Source organism: Lithobates pipiens, unplaced genomic scaffold, assembly GCF_037356315.1.
Source record: "Lithobates pipiens isolate NorthernLeopardFrog02 unplaced genomic scaffold, aLitPip1_a1.2 Scaffold_18, whole genome shotgun sequence".
In the NCBI taxonomy this organism is placed as follows: Eukaryota; Metazoa; Chordata; class Amphibia; order Anura; family Ranidae; genus Lithobates; species Lithobates pipiens.
The window spans coordinates 418013658-418031235 of NW_027507758.1; the positions used below are offsets into that span (position 1 = coordinate 418013658).

At 43.5% G+C, this 17578-nt stretch overlaps 1 protein-coding gene and 1 non-coding gene across 2 annotated transcripts in view; both read right to left on the reverse strand.

Moving 5' to 3' along the window:
• Positions 1–16638, reverse strand: part of MYNN (myoneurin) — a 37952-nt gene extending 21314 nt beyond the window's left edge. The window contains exons 1-4 of the mRNA XM_077488009.1: positions 16489–16638; positions 11349–11639; positions 7351–8123; positions 1693–1852 (exon numbers count right to left, since the gene is read on the reverse strand). Of these exons, the coding sequence (XP_077344135.1) occupies positions 1693–1852; positions 7351–8123; positions 11349–11614 (1199 nt within the window). The 5' untranslated portion in view covers positions 11615–11639; positions 16489–16638. The remainder of the gene's footprint in view (positions 1–1692; positions 1853–7350; positions 8124–11348; positions 11640–16488) is intronic.
• Positions 16639–16816: 178 nt separating this feature from the next.
• Positions 16817–16889, reverse strand: TRNAV-AAC (transfer RNA valine (anticodon AAC)). The gene has a single exon. It is a non-coding gene; the product is annotated as a tRNA-Val (tRNA).
• Between the last annotated feature and the right edge of the window lie 689 nt (positions 16890–17578).

Consider the following 17578-nt stretch of genomic DNA (forward strand, 5'->3'; position numbering starts at 1 on the left):
ATTCATAACAGAGAGTTAGTAGCTTAAAAGTGCTATGTGGCACCTATATTATCAATCAAAAAAAACGCAGCCGGATGAGAAAGAATATATGGAGAATGGGGGGATATGAATTTGGACCCTGAGAGCCAAAGACCTGTGATTTGATTTTTCCTGGCTCTGTCCATCTTCCTTTGTTGCCACTTATTTTGTTTTTTAGTCGTCAACATTTTTTTGGTTTTTTTTTTTTGTGTCTCGCTTTGCTGTATATGTACTCCTTGTGTATCTTTTTAGTGGTTTATCCTTGGTTATTTCCTCATATTTACCTTGACTTTTCCCATTGTCCTCCTTTACATTTTTCTTTTTTGTCTCTACTTTCCCCTCACCTGTCAGATCACACACCTTGTCTTTATTCATATTTCTCTTTTTCCATTAATCTTGACAGCTGGAGACGGCCAGGTGCCATGATATCATGTCTGTCTATGGCATCGTGGCCCAGCTGTCCATCATCCCCAGCTGCCATACTATTGAATGGTAGTCCCGTCACCTGGCAACGGCGATGCCAGACCTGGGAGGACTGGACCTCCCCAGATAGGCTCATTTGACTGATGTGTCCAATTGGGTGGTGTGTGTCATTATAGTGGATGGAGGCATGGTTCCGTGCACCCACAGTAGCAGCATCTCTACCTAGACACCCTTTTATTATCAATGGTTTCCATAGATGTGAATTTAACAGACAGGGGTATTGTTTACTTTCCACTACTTTTGACGTCATATGATGTCAGAGGTCAGGGGGGGGGGGCTCCTTAAACTACTCAACTGATAAGTGGATGGTATTTTAAATGTCTTTGCACTACCGTATATGCATATCACATTCCTGTAGGGGTCCTGTGTGGCCAATGAGATCACTTTGAATAAACGTTTGGACATTACCTGAAGATACCTGGTGTGCTGGCAATATGTATGTTAACTTGTAGTGTGTGCGTGTTTTTTTTTACACTATTTCTGTTTTTTTTTTAAGTATCAAGGTTTCATGGCACAGAATGAATAGCCAGAGGTTACAGTTGCCAGAAGTACTCTTAAAGCGGAGCTCCACCCAAAAGGGGAAACCCTGCTTGTTCCCACCCCCCCCCCCCCCCCCTTACCACTGGCACATTTGGGGTGTTTTTTTGAGTGGTTTTGACAAGTACCCACTCCCACTTTCGGGGTAAGATCGCCGTGGCAGTCTCCGAGTATTTACAGCCTCCCCTCCTTCACCCTGCTGCCTTCTGGGACACATGCAGGTCACGACTCACACATGTGCAATAGGAAACCGGCAGTGAAGCCTAAAACTGATGATTTGCCTGCACCTGAAACCGATTTACACATCGGTTTGGTGTGCAAACATCATTGTATCCCTGGACAGGTAAGTCTCCTTACATTAAAAGTCAGCAGGTACAGTATTTTTTTTTTCATTTTTTTTGCCCAGACAGAAGCTCCACTTTAAAGCCCCTTTCTTACGGTGCACAATTTTTCCAATCAGGTCTAACTGATAACCACTCTGTGTAAATTGTAAAAATAAAGAAATATCGTAGGCCTTTACAAACTTCTTTTTTTTTTTTTTTACTTAAAACTACTGTTGCACATAGATCATATTAGAAAAAAACATATATACTGAACACCTTGTAATATTTTTTATATTCCTATTGCTAGGTTGTATTGGTGCACATCACTAACCTAGCATGAATCTTCAGATTGCTTGAAGTTGCGAACTGTAGATTGCACATGTCACATTTGTATGGTTTATCCTCTCCATGATGCATTCGCCTGTGAAAGATCAACTGGCATTTCTGGGCAAATCCTTTATCGCAGAGTTTGCATTGGTATGGCTTTTCTCCTAAGACAGCAAAACAGGAGAAAGGTTTTGTTCAACTAGAATGGAAGGGGTTCAACTGTACAAAAATAAATAAATAATAATCACTCATCCCAATGCTATAACCTACTCAAAATGCTTGTCGCCTGGCTTTATCGCTTTTAGGTCATCGACTCAAAATAAGATATGGATGGAAAATTACAGTAAAGTCATATGTACTTATCTACATACTTGTTTTATGCGAGTGATTCAATGCAGATAATCTGTTTATCATCAGCCAATGCATACTATTATTATTATTCACGATTTATATAGCGCCAACAGTTTACACAGCGCTTTACAATATATAGGGGGGACAACACAATTACTGTACAATATAAAAGGTACAGGAGGGCCCTGCTCATAGAGCTTACATTCTAAAAGGGAGGGGGAGTGGGGAAAAAAGGTAATAGCTGCAGAGAATGATTTGATGGGGATGGCTCAGGGACAGTTAGGTGGGTGTGGGATAGGCTTCCCTGAATAAATGAGTTTTCAGGGAACTCTTAAAAGGTGGACAGGGTAAGGGCTGATCGGACAGACTGGGGCAGGGAGTTCCAAAGGATAGGAGATTATTAAGCGCATTACAAGGGTCCTATTGTACAACAATCGTGCAGGAGACAAGTTTTTCTATTCAATACATGGCTACTTCCTAAAGTAAATTAACTATAAGACATTGCACACCTTTTGGTTTGGTTCATCAGGAATCTATTTAGCTAATTTAAGTTGAAAGTAAAATGTGGAATTTAATAAACTTTCAGGGGGCTTGTAAAATATGGTTAGCGCAATTTAAAGTGGTTCTTAACCACTTTCAGACCGGACCATTTTGCTGGTCAAAGACCAGACCACTTTTTGCGATTCGGCACTGCGTCGTTTTAACTGACAATTGCGCGGTCGTGCGACGTGGCTCCCAAACAAAATTGACGTCCTTTTTTTCCCACAAATAGAGCTTTCTTTTGGTGGTATTTGATCACCCCTGCGGTTTTTATTTTTTGCGCTATAAACAAAAATAGAGCGACAATTTTGAAAAAAAACGCATTATTTTTTACTTTTTGTTATAATAAATATCCCCGAAAAATATATATAAAAAAAATTTTTCCCTCAGTTTAGGCCGATACGTATTCTTCTACATATTTTTGGTAAAAGAAATCGCAATAAGTGATTATTGATTGGTTTGCGCAAAAGTTATAGCGTTTACAAAATAGGGATAGTTTTAGAGCATTTTTATTAATAATTTTTTATTATTTTTTTTTTACTAGTAATGGCGGCGATCAGCGATTTTTATTGTTACTGCGACATTGTGGGGGACCCATCGGACATTTTTGACACATTTTTGGGACCATTGTCATTTATACAGTAATCACTGCTATATAAATGCAGTGATTCCTGTGTAAATGACACTGGCAGTGAAAGGGTTAACCAGTGGGTGGCAGTGTAGGGGTTAAGTGTTCCTAGGGGTGTGTTACTAACTGTGGGGGGGTTGGGCTTTCATTTAGTGAACACTGATCTCTGCTCCAATCACATGGAGCAGAGATCAGCGTCACTAGTTGCTAGGCAGAATGGAGAAATGCTTTTTACACGGCATTTCCTCCATTCAGCCGTCCCGTGAGACGATCGCGGGTATGCCCGCGGCAATCGAGTCCGCGGGTCCCGCGACCGGACTCACGGGGGTCCCGACCAGCGCGGGAGCGCGCTCCCGCGCTCCCGATGGCACGGCGGCATTGAAGATTGGACGTACATGTACGCCAATATGCCTGCCCGTGCCATTCTGTCGACGTACATCGTCGTGCGCTGGTCGGGAAGTGGTTAATATAGAAATATACCAGGGGAGCTTCAGAAATATAACATATAAATGTAACACTGCTACTGCAAAATACTCATCCAGTCATCAGTGGTGAGTGCTAACCATATCACTGGGGCCCATATGCTGCTTTCTAAATAATCATAATAAAAGATAAATCCACTTTTTAAACAAAAGTGCATGTATTCGTTTAGCCCTTAAAGCGGTTGTATAGTCTTTTTATAACTTTTACCTACAGGTAAGCCTATATGGTTTAGGAGATATTCCCCTCGCAATGAGCCGCTGACTGCAGCGGTGCATGCGCACAGGGGATTCTGAGCTGAAAGTCCAGCAGACGCCGGACCCTGCCGGAAAGAAAGCTCCCAAGCGCATGCGCAGGAGTGACGATATCGTGGCTCCGGCCACTCACATCGCCGGAGCCGCGATACCCGGAAGACACGCTGAGGGAACATGTCATCTCCCTCGGCATGGATCGGCTGAGATGTCGGGGCCTCGTTCTAAGGCAAGTATTTCATAATAAGCTAGTATGCAGGTCAGGAAAAAAAAAAAAAAAAAAAAAAAAAAAAAAACACATCAGCGAGTTTACTCCCACTTTAACCTAACCAATCCAAATCTCTGGGGATTGTGTACATCCAGTGCCGCAAGTCCTTTCTGTCCTGACAACACCTGCGCATTACAGTCCTATGGACATTTATGTGGCTCGTTTTCCTTGCTGGGCCAACATCTACTTTGAGAAAGTCATCTAAATCCTTGTGCTTATGTAACTGGCTTTGTTCTTATATATCTAAAACAAATCAGCCTGCTTTATATCTCATTCAGCAAAAATGTGTAAGGTGTACAAATGGATGCGGACAGTTGTGGCTGCTCTGTCTATACAAAGCAATCAACAGGCTGACAGTGGTCACAGCTGTCCTCTAGTATTCATATGTAATCATATATTGGCTGCGATTAGAGATGGATAATTGCCTCTGGACCCAAGCAGCTACACTGTATTCTTGCCATGACGTGCTTATTTTTGCTGTGTTAATGAGGCCTTAAGCTTGCCATACATTATACAATTTTCCTTTAGATTAACCAAAACCATATAATATATGAGGTCAAACCTAAATGCTTTTAATTTGTATGCAATCAGGCAGGTCCTTGTACTACATAGTTGAAGTTAAATCTAAGGCCGCGTACACACGCGGGGACTGTTCGCTCAACTTTGTCCGCTGAACAGTGTTTCAGCGGACAGTCCGCTCGTGTGTGGGCTTTCAGCGGACAGTTTCAGCGGACAGTTTGACGAACAAAGTTTTTCGGAAATCCCGAAAAACTGTCCGCTGAAACTTGGTTTGAGCGGACAGTCCGCCCGTGTGTGGGCCAGTCCGCTGTACTTTCGAAATGAGCGGACTGTTCCCACCCGGAGAAAAGTCTGCTCATTTCGAGCGCGTCTCCAGGTAGGCGGGGCCCCACGACGGAGACGTCGCGGGCTCCGCCGCCTGGAATGGACTTAAAGGGGAACCCCAACGCCGAAAAAAATCGACGTGGGGGTCCCCCCCAAAGTCCACAACAGACCCTTGTCCGAGCACGCTACCCGGCCGGCCAGGAAAGGGGGGCGAGCGAGCGCGCCCCCCCTCCTGAGCCGTACCAGGCCGTGTGCCCTCAACATGGGGGGTGCCTTGGGGAAGGGGGGGCCGCGTGGCCCCCCCACCCCAAAGCACCTTGTCCCCATGTTGATGAGGACAAGGGCCTCTTCCCGACAACCCTGGCTGTTGGTTGTCGGGGTCTGCGGGCGGGGGGCTTATCGGAATCCGGGAGCCCCCGGATACCGGCCCCCCACCCTATGTGAATGAGTATGGGGTACAATGTACCCCTACCCATTCACCTGTAAAATAAAAGTACCCAAAAAAAAACACAACACACGAGATAAAATATTTTATTGCACAGCTCCGGGGGTCTTCCGTCTTCGGGGGTCTTCTCGCCGGACTCCTCCGCTATCTTCTTGTAGCTCTTTTGCTAGCGGAGGAGTCCGGCTTTCTTCCTCCCCGCCGCCGGCCTCTTCTCCCGACTTCGGGGGTCTTGTCCCCCTCTTCGGTTCTTCTGCCGGGCCACCGCACCTTCTTATAGCTCTTTTAGAGGCGGTGGCCCGGTCTTCTGTCGCCGCCTTCCATTCTTCTTCTTCTTCTTCAGGAGATGTTGACACGTCGCTCTCTCCGGCCGGAATGCCAGAGCCGCGCTGCGCGGCCACTTATATAGTGACAATGGGGCGGTGTCACATGGTATATGTCACATGGGTTGGTCACATGGGTTGATGTCACATGGGGACTATGACATCGTAAGGGGGCGGGGTCACCATGTGACACCGCCCCATTGTCACTATATAAGTGGCCGCGCAGCGCGTCCCTGGCATTCCGGCCGGAGAGAGCGACGTGTCAACATCTCCTGAAGAAGAAGAAGAAGAAGAACGGAAGGCGGCGGCGGCGACAGAAGACCGGGCCACCGCCTCTAAAAGAGCTATAAGAAGGCGCGGTGGCCCGGCAGAAGAACCGAAGAGGGGGACAAGACCCCCGAAGTCGGGAGAAGAGGCCGGCGGCGGGGAGGAAGAAAGCCGGACTCCTCCGCTAGCAAAAGAGCTACAAGAAGATAGCGGAGGAGTCCGGCGAGAAGACCCCCGAAGACGGAAGACCCCCGGAGCTGTGCAATAAAATATTTTATCTCGTGTGTTGTGTTTTTTTTTGGGTACTTTTATTTTACAGGTGAATGGGTAGGGGTACATTGTACCCCATACTCATTCACATAGGGTGGGGGGCCGGTATCCGGGGGCCCCCTTATTAAAGGGGGCTCCCGGATTCCGATAAGCCCCCCGCCCGCAGACCCCGACAACCAACGGCCAGGGTTGTCGGGAAGAGGCCCTTGTCCTCATCAACATGGGGACAAGGTGCTTTGGGGTGGGGGGGGCCGCGCGGCCCCCCCTTCCCCAAGGCACCCCCCATGTTGAGGGCACGCGGCCTGGTACGGCTCAGGAGGGGGGGCGCGCTCGCTCGCCCCCCTTTCCTGGCCGGCCGGGTAGCATGCTCGGACAAGGGTCTGTTGTGGACTTTGGGGGGACCCCCACGCCGTTTTTTTTCGGCGTTGGGTTTCCCCTTTAAGTTCATTCCAGGCGGCGGAGCCCGCGACGTCTCCGTCGCGGGCCCCGCCTACCTTGACACGCGCTCGAAATGAGCGGACTGTTGCCTCGTGTGTGGGCGAGTCCGTTCATTTCAAAAGTTGCGCGGACTTAGTACGACGAACTTAGTTTTAGAACGTATTTTAGAACGTATTTGTCCGCTCAAAAAGTGCCGTGTGTAGGCAAGTTCGTTCATTCAAAAGTTTGAGCGGACTGTTTGACAAACTTAGTTTCGGCAGACAGTCCGCCCGTGTGTACGCCGCCTAAAGGAAATTGAATAAGAAAATTGGATAATATATGGCTAGCTTAGTTTCTCACCTTGCCATTTGCTACAAAGATTCAGTGTTGTAACCCGAGTGATCATTGGGAAAGAGAAGACATTGTCTCGTTTAGGCAAAGTCACTTGACTGCAGGCCAAGAACTGCTTTCAGTTATAAAAAAAAGTTGAGTTTTTTTTTTAAACATGACTGTAATGATGTACATTGTGACATATCAGGAATATATTCATGCACACTTTAATGATGTACAATTTAGTCTTACCTGTATGAGTCCGTACATGTGTTTTCAGCTGGTTACACTGAGTAAAAGCTTTTCCACATAAATGGCATACATATGGCTTCACACCTTTGTGAATCCGCATGTGACGCCGGAGGCTGCTGCCTTCTGAGAAAACTTTACAACATATACTACATGTAGGCTTATTATTGTAGTATTTCTGTTCAATGTCCTGCGCTGTGCCTTCCATTTTGCAGACATCAGCTTTTCCTCTAATATTACTCATGCAGTGTTCTTTCAAAGTGGCGTTTAGCTTTGACTTGATGTGTTTTTTCTTCCCAACTGATGGCTGAGCCACACCATCTTCCTTTAGAAGGTTTTCACAGTTCTGTGCATTTGTATAAGATAGGAGGCAGTTATCCTTAACTTGTGAGGAGAGATGTTTAGCCAAGGTTTCATCCACCTGACCTGCCTCCATATGGAGAACAGAGTTGGTGACAGAATTCTGCTGCTCGGGACCCTTTTTCAGGCACCGTTTATGAGAAAGCATGGTCCGTTTCCATTTATTGCTCCTAAGAGATTTCTTATTTGCAGCTTTTTTGGTTAAACATATAGCTTCCATTTTGTCTGTATTGTGTGTGCTAGACGGGTGATGAACAGAAAAGTCTTCATGTGTACCTTGGAATTCCTTAGCTAGAGGTACCTCAGTAACACAGGCTGTCACCACCATAGCAGAGTGCATTTTAGGTATGCATATTGAAACAACTTCATCCACCTTCAAATATTCAGCAACTTTACATACTTCTTCCATGTTACATCTGTGTGAAAAAAACAAAACAAAAAAGGTAACTACATCAAAAAGCTGAATACACACTTGAAACACAAATAGAACCGCCCACTTTCATGGTACTGCGCATAATCTTAGTAACCCATCCACCACTACCCAGTTACAGTGAAAGATAAGGCTAAACATAACTATTCCTAAAAACATGCCCTCCGCTTCCTCCTATCTATATTTCATACTCTATAATATAAATTTATATATATATATATATATATATATATATATATATATATATATACACACACACACACACACACATTATATTATATATATATATAAATAAAAACGGATCTGTGTACTTACCTTTTTTTTTTTTTCCAGTCCCGTCACGTCATCCAGCAGCTTTGGCTCTCCTGTGTCAGGGGAGAGGAGAGAGCACAGACAACAAACAGGCCATGGCAGCCGGTTGGCGATGTCCCAGCTTTGGAAATTCACAGCCATTGTCGAGTGCTCCCTTATCCGGGGGAGCCAGAGTTGCTGAATCACGTGTCTGGGTTGGATTATTAAAAAAAAAAAAAAAAAAAAAAAAAAAAAAGATACTGGAAGTAATCTTTTTTTACAGGCTATGCAGGATAGGTATTACAACAGGGGAGAGAACATTTTTAAGAGAAGTTTTAGTTAGCCTATACAAACTGTTTAAATGTGCACATAACAAAAGGAATGTGACAAGGTTCTTCAGACTCCCTTTGCATATTCCCTTTACCTGTCTCAGTGAACATGATCTCATTAGAAAAGTCCAACCTGTGTGTTTTTTTGTTTTTGTTTTCTTGTAAGTTCAACTAAGTACCAACTCCACCAGTCCATGTACATTTATCATATATATTTTTTTTTAATCTACAAGCAATACAATATTTCTAAGTATTATTTGCAAAAATTTAAGATGTACTGCATGTCTTTTTTTTTCAGAAGATGTTAAAGCTTTCATTGTCATCTAGTGGACATGTAATGTCTACAACCCATTGACTAGTGGGGTCTGAAATCACTTACTTTGGCTGCAAGGCATTGGCCCATTCTCAAATTCAATATACAGTTGTTGTCCTTGCCACATATGCTCTGTGCTGTCTTATTCCAGGAGCTGCTTCAGCATTGTCTTGCACAACTTTCCTTTAGATTTACCAAAACCATATAATAGGAGCTCCAACCAAAACACTTTCAATGCGTATGCAATCAAGCAGGCCCTAGTACTACATAGTTGAAGGTAAATCTAAAGAATATTGAACAAGAAAATTGGATATTGTATAACCAGCTTTAGTCACATGTATTAAACCATCCCCAAATCCGATACCTATTCAGGTATTGTTTATTGTAGCTTTTCTATAGTCCCACTTCCTTGTTTCTGAAGGCACTGGGGACACAGCCCTGGCCTCACAGGTGCCCATTGCTATATCATCAGTGCTTTCCAGGGTGTTCTCGTAATCTCTTGGGAAAAAAAGCTCTGACTTTGGGCACTGTGCACGCGTGAGATCTAGCACAGACATCATCAGTGAACTGGCATAGATAATCAGAAAAAAAAAAAAAAAAGAAGTCCACGACCAGTGATAATATTCAGAACAAAATTGAAAAAAAATTTTTTTTTCCAGGGGGAGGTTAGAGACTTTTAGGAAGCCAAGGCCTGGTAAGGTCATGTATTTCCATCCCTAGGGACTTTAAATGATATCATGATTTGGTAGGGTCATGAATATCCATCCCATATGCATTTGAGCGAAAAGGGTGTATTTAAACAAGGAGGGTGGGACTTTGTATGAAGCACCGAACAGCAAAGGCGTACTGGGATGAATATAAGGAATTTTATTAGAAAGCTCAATTAAAATTGTACAAATACATGGTATCATTAATAAGCAGTTAATACATATAGTAATTAGACCATTGGACACAATCCAGGTAAGTCTATGATGATAACAATGATATGCAATAGAAAAGTAATAACAATAAAGTTAATGATGGTATTACATGATATAAACACATTAAATTCCTTAATTCATCTGAAGAAGAATGGATATAAAAATGTATTTAAATGGTGTTGCCAATCGCTTGAAAAATCTTGATATGATTGATTGATATGGCCCCACCACCATATCAGCAACACCTTAAACCTCAGCAAGTAAGCCTCGGCTATTGGGGTTCTATATTTTACCTCTAACCTTGTCTTCTGCATTTTTGCTATTTTCCTTTTATCGCTACAATAACTCTTTACAGATACCACACGCGCTTGCTCCTGACGAGTGGCATTTAAGCCACGAAACGCGTAGAGCTACTGGTTGCTGTGTACCTACCAATCATATCAAGATTTTTCAAGCGATTATGTAATTTATCCCTCCAGGTCCAGTGAGGCCATAGGTCCTGTAGGCAATACCATTTAAATACATTTTTATATCCATTCTTCTTGAGATGAATTAAGGAATTTAACCACTTGACCACTGGGCACTTAAACACCCTTAATAACCAGATGCAATTCCTTATATTCATCCCAGTACTCCTTTGCTGTCCGGTGCTTCATACAAAGTCCCACCCTCCTTGTTTAAATACACCCTTTTCGCACCGGTGACAATATTTTAAGAAATCGCCAGTGCGAGATTGGGAATAAGGAAACATATTACAGAACAATCATGTCGGTATTAGCTAAAGGCCACTTTTTTTTTCTTATTTAACTTTAAATAGCGCTGGCAGTTTCGTAAGAGAGGGGAAGAGGAGAGACTCTAAAAGAAACCAATGACGGAGGGTGCACTAGCCTTGCGCATTACATTTGCAACACTGACATTTATTAAAAATAAAATAATGTACTCACAAACGAGTGATAAAGTCAAGCAGATAGTACAAAGTCCATCATTGGCATCATCCAGCAGGATCTGCTGGCCAGTAGATTGAGGTGGGATATAAAAGTCCAAGGTAGGCTGAAACATTTCAAGGGTGGCCCCCTCTTCCTCAGAGGCCACCCTCGAAAGATTTAATTCTTCTTCAATTTACCCTATAGCAATCATATGAGCGCTGGAGCGTTTGTTTATTTTTGCAGGGGAAGAGGGAGGCCTGATTTAAATGGGCAGGTATGTTTTGCCTCCATCATGAAACATGAGAATTGGCATTCAGTTGACTCTGGATCTGATTATCTGGTGTGGATTAACATGGCTAACTCTTATTTAAAGCACTTTGACAAGAGTATATTATAGTAAACACCGACTATTAAATAAAAATGCTATCTCACCTATTGAAGTGTAAGTCACCACTATAAATAAAATCCAGCATTGTCTGGAATCCAGCTGGTGTCACTAGCTTCTGATCCAAAAGTACAGTAGAGTCCAAAGTGTTCTGGAATAAGGCCTTGAAATATTCACTAAATGAAGCCAACACATTTCTGTGTGCTTTATATTGGAAGTCGTCAATCAGAATAGTGCAGTCACACAGGAAACCAGCCTCCCTTTGTTTGTTTAATTTATCAAGCAAGTGCCGACAGTGATCGGACTGTGCCATGGCAGTAGGATGTGCAATGCCATACCTAGGAAAAACACACAGAAGATTAGATCAAACAGCGGTAGGTACGGTGTGCTGTAGAGGTCACAGATCTTATTTGTCTAATTACTCCAGTCATATATCGCAAGCCCAACTGAACGTTTCCTTTAAACCATGTAAATAAATTAAAGTTGCATCAAAATAAAAGGTGTGCAAAATCTTACGTCACATCATGCCAAACTGTACAACAATATGTACATTGAGTTGCATTGTGGTGTGCTGTGTTAGGGAGCCCTTCAAATATATATTTTCTACTTTGTGTTATAAAAAAAATATAATAAACTCAATTTTAGTCATATATTTAGGCCAAAAAGCATTCAGCCACATGTCTCGGGTAAAAAAAAATTCAATAAGCGTATATTTATTGGTTTGCACAAAAGTTAAAGTGTCTACAAACTAGGCAGATTTTAGTTTATGACTGCCCATCTCATTTCTTGAGGTGCTAAAATTGCAGGGCAGTACAACCCGCCCCCCCAAATGACCCCATTTTGGAAAGCAGACACCCCAAGGAATTTGCCGAGAGGCATGTTGAGCACATTGAATTTTTTTTTTTTGTCATAAGCGATTTAAAAATGACAAAAAAAATAAAATAAATTTACACAAAGTTGTCACTGAAATTGTATATCGCTCAAACATGCCATGGGCATATGTGAATTGACACCCCAAAATACATTCTGCTGCTTCTCCTGAGTAGGGGATACCACATGTGTGAGACTTTTTGGAAGCCTAGCCGTGTACAGGACCCCGAAAACCAAGCGCCGCCTTCAGGATTCCACTCTTCACTACCTTACACAGTTTCAGAGGCCATGAAATGCCCAGATAGCAAAAAATAAATAAAAAATTACCCCATTTTGGAAAGAAGACTTCCCCAAGCTATTTTCTGATAGGCATGTTGAGTCCATGGTATATTTTATATTTTTCCACAAGTTTTGGGAAAATTAAAAAAAAAAATTTTTACACAAAGTTATCACCAGATGATATATTGCTCAAACATGCCATGGGCATATGTGAAATTACACCTCAAAATACATTTTGCTGCTTCTCCTGAGTACAGGGATACCACATGTATGAGACTTTTGGCAGTCTAGCTGCGTACAGGAGGCATGTTGAGTATTTTACAGATTTTGCTTTTTGTCACAAAGTTTTGAATATTGGAAAAAAAAAAAACATTTTCCTTTTCTTTCTTCATTTTCAACAACAAATGAGAGCTGAAAAATACTCGCCGTGCCTCTTGGCAAATACATTGGGGTGTCTACTTTCCAAAATGTGGTCATTTAGGGGAGTTTTGTGCTATCTGGACATTTCATTGCCTCTGTAACTGTGATAGGTAGTGAGGAGTGAAATCACCATTTTACACCCTTAGAAAGCCTGAAGGCGGTGATTAGTTTTTGGGGTCTTGTACGCGGCTAGGCTCCCAAAAAGTCTCACATGTAGTATCTCCGTACCCAGGAAGGAGCAGCAGAATGTATTTTGGGGTGTAATTTCACATATGCCCATGGTAAAATATTTTTCTTTTGATATAAAATTACTTTGAACCCCCAAACATTTTTTTGAAGCAAAGGCCCTACAGATTAAAATAGTGGGCGATACCACACATGCATGGTGCAATTGCTGTTTACATATGACACCAGACCAATGCTTGCATTCGCCATTGCGTGCATGCAAGGGGAGGGGGGGGGGTGGTGGCAGATGTGCTTTTTTGCTATTATTATTTATTTTGCTTTTTTATTTTTACACTGTTCCTTTTTTTTTTTTTATCATTTTTATTGTTATCACAGGGAATGTAAATATCCCCTATAAAAGCAATAGGTAGTGACAGGTAATCTTTTTTTTTTTTTTTTTTTTTTTATTGGGTTCTATTAGACTCTAGATCTCTCCTCTGCCCTCAAAGCATCTGACCACAACAAGATCGGTGTGATAAAATGCTTTCCCAATGGCGCTGTTAATATCCGACGAAACTGAAGTCATGAAATGCTTGTAACTTCCGGTTTCTTAGACCATAGAGATGATTGGAGCCATTCTGGTCTGCGATCAGCTCTATGGTCAGCTAGTGGAACCACCGGCTGCATTCTCAGATTCCCAAGTGGGACAGGAGAGCCCAAAAAAAAAACATGGAAGGCGGTGGGAGGGGACGGGACGTTCTCTCCCATTGAATTTGGTCCGTTGAGTTTGAGTGAAGGGAGGACAGAACGAAAACATTCTTATTATCCCTCTACTTCACAGCGAGCAAATTACTACATCTCAAGCAGGCTCCCCCCCCCAACCCCAGCCTAAGACAGGAATCTACAAGACGCTGGGGTAATAAACCCTGGGGATTAGATGCACAGTGCCACATGTGCCAATTCCGTGATCAAACAAGTGACCAATAATTGGCACGCTAGTGTAAAAATTGTCCACATACAAGTGTTACCCCTTTCCGAATAAGGGTGACACCAAGTGCCACACAATCTTACCAGTGCTTCCTATGTAGTCTGGGCAGTTACCTTCTGCTACAAAACATATCCAATAAAAATAATTATAATTTCTTCATAAATTTAGGCCAAAATATATTCTTTTACATGTCTTTGGTAGAAAATAAATCCCAATAAGTGTATATTGATTGGTTTGCATTAAAGTTATAGCGTCTACAAATTATGGTGTATATAGCATGGTCAGCAAATGGGTAAAGCAAAACTAAAGGCACAGATACAGACAAGTGCCTGGGAGGTACCTCACCAGAAACTTCTCTCAGGTTCTTCCTGGTGCCAGTCTTTGCCCATTTTGATTGGCTGGTGCAGGAGTGCAGTCAGCCCGACACACTCAGCTCATTGTACATTGCAGGTCTATTCTGTAAGGAAGAGCCTACCTGTTCACCATTTTTCATATTTTGCCTTCAGTTCCACTTCAACTATCAATCAATGTCTACTTCCCTGTGTCTGGCATATCGATTGAATGGATTTTTAACTACAGATTGATTATTTCTATCAGATAAGATTGATCAAAAATGTAATTGATCATTTATCAAAGCACATATGGCCACCATAACAGGCAGCTTCCTGAGATGAGCATACACTATACAACCTGGTTGCCCCATAAGATTTAGAGAAAAACATTTTTTTTTTACATGAAACGCACCATTACGAAAGGGCCCCAAGGCCCCTTTCACACAGGGCAGATTCTGATCTGATCAGCAGGGGATCAGCTTAAAGGTCCCTTGTTGATTGGAGCAGAGCGGGCAATGACAGGTCCATGTCTGCTAAGTTTTTTGCAGAGTGGACATGTACACGGCCCACTCTGCTCTATGGGTGGCCAGGTGAAAACGGACTCCGCTGTCCGTTTACACCGGACTACCCCATGGTCTGCCTAAATGGAAGAGGGCGAATTCCGTCTTTTTTTCTTTCTTTTAGCGTACCTAGAGGTAGGGTGATTGTAAAGCAGTGGTTCTCAACTCCTGTTCTCAGGATCCACTAACAGGCCAGGTTTGCAAGATAACTGAAATGCATCACAGATTATATAAATGTTCTGCTCAGTGATTGCAGTATTCTAGTCTGCATCTCCCCAAGGTAATCCATAAAATCTGACCTGTTAGTAGGCCCTGAGGACAGGAGTTGAGAACCAATGGTGTAAACAGACACAAGTCCATTTACACCCACTTGTTCATAGGAGTGCATGGACCTTCTGCAAAACTGATAGGTGGACCTGATTGGACAGCCCATGTGGTTCAGTAGGGACTGGCTGAGGTTTGGACCATCTATGGGCAGACTGATTGTACCCAAGTTGATCCATCTATTGATTTGGGTACAACCAGCCTGTTGGACTTTTTACAAACGATTATAGCCAGTGGCTAAAGCCACTACCAACAATCGTTGTGTTCTCCTGGCTGGGAACCCTCTGCTTAGAGAACACAATTGCTCAGCGGGAGAGATTCCCCACCCAATCAACGCTGAATGTGTTGATGGGGGAATTGACAGATTTTCTTTCCTGTGATTGCAGGAAAGAAATCGTATCATTTATGGCCTGCCTTAGGATGCACGCACACATGCGTTCTGATTAGATGCAAAAACCTCACTGGGCCTTCCATAAATTAGCTGCGGGAGGGAGCCCCATTGATAGCAATGAGGGGGGCTGCTGGCTCCTGCAGCCAGTCGCATGTAAATGCTCATTATGGATGGGCTCAGGCGTGTTTGGATCCTAATCCCACCAGGAAGCTGCAGGCTGGGAAATGCATCACTGCCTGATTGGTAATGTGCGGTGTCGGCTTCCTGGCAGGATTGGACTATGATCTTGAGCCCATCCCTACTGTTCATACAGAAACCACATGGATAAGCGAGTACATGCGATTGGCTGTGGGAACTAGCAGCCTCCCAATGTTTTTGATAGGGGCATGTCTACTGGCAGGAACCCCACTAGAGTTCTATCCATGTGTTGGAAGAAGTAACCCTCTGATAGAGAGCAGAGATGAGGGACACAAAGAAAGATTGTGCTAGAAGAGGGAGAGTTGGGAGTCAGGGAGGACTCTTTGGTGAGTGGGATGATGAAGCTCTCAGTATGGGATCACACAGTCCCTACACTGATCAATAACATGACAGGAGCCCAGGTCATAGTGACTATGAAGCTCTCAATATGGGATCATACAGTCCCTACACTGATCAATAATACAATGATAGGAGCCCAGGTCACAGTGATGATGAAGCTCTCAGTTTGGGATCACACAGTCCCTACACTGATTAATAATACAATGACAGGAGCCCAGGTCACAGTGATGATGAAGCTCTCAGTTTGGGATCACAGTCCCTACACTGATCAATAATACAATGATAGGAGCCCAGGTCACAGTGATCCCTACCCGCACTCACCTCTCTCTATGCAGCCATTGTTGTAGCCGGGCGTCATCCGTACGTACCCCGTGACGTCACCCGGCCCTTTAACTCCTACAGAACGCCTTCTCTAAACAAAATTCCTTTCTATTTTACAATGAGAACTAATGCTCCGTGCTGTATGTGTGTTATATAGGAACACAGAGCGTCCAGCTGCTTAGAGCTGCCATAGAAAACGGATTTTGATATAATATTATCATATAATTGTATAGAAATAAAACGAATAAAAAGCAAAACTCCGCCAGTACTTGTAAAATAGTGAGCTCACAAGGTGGTCACTGCTCCGAATGCTCAGTGAAAAGAAAAGTGTTTCCGCCCGGTTTCGAACCGGGGACCTTTCGCGTGTTAGGCGAACGTGATAACCACTACACTACGGAAACCGCGGTGACTTGTGTGGGCATGAGGATGAGGAGGATAATCACACTCATAGAGCTATATGAATCAGGACTATATTATATGATTCTTTTTAAATAGCGCTCATATGGGAACAGACTGTCTTTACACTGATAGCAGCCATATATTAGATGTCAGGGTGATAAGTCTATGTCTATTAATACCGAGCTCTTATTCCTGAGCCTCTGTATAGTGTGAGGAGTATTATTTAATGGACACACATTTCCCATAAATCACAAGTACAGGTAATAGGTGGAAGAGTCGCCTTTCTTTATTCAAAGTGCAGTAATATGAGCTCCTATCACTACCCAAGCCAGAAGAGCGCCCTCATCGCACACACCCGCTGCTTCATCACTTTCCCGCCACAGCCAGCTCGTCCAATCAGGTCCGGAGCGGTGACGTCACGGGGAGTATATATGCAGGGCAGTGCCGCTTCCCGCTAAGCGGTGACTGGAGAGTTCTATCAATCTAACCCTAAGGCGAGGAACACACGGCGGCGCCTCTTGCGCGTTGTTTTAGTGGCTGACTTTCAGCGGGCATAGGAGCCATGGACAACCAGGACTAAAAAACGTCAGCCGTAGTCTCCCCAGTCCCCGCCAGCCTGCCCAGCCATGGTTACTGCCTCTGCTTTCAATGTCCGCAGCTCCTAACTATGAGGCCGCGGTCTGCCAACACC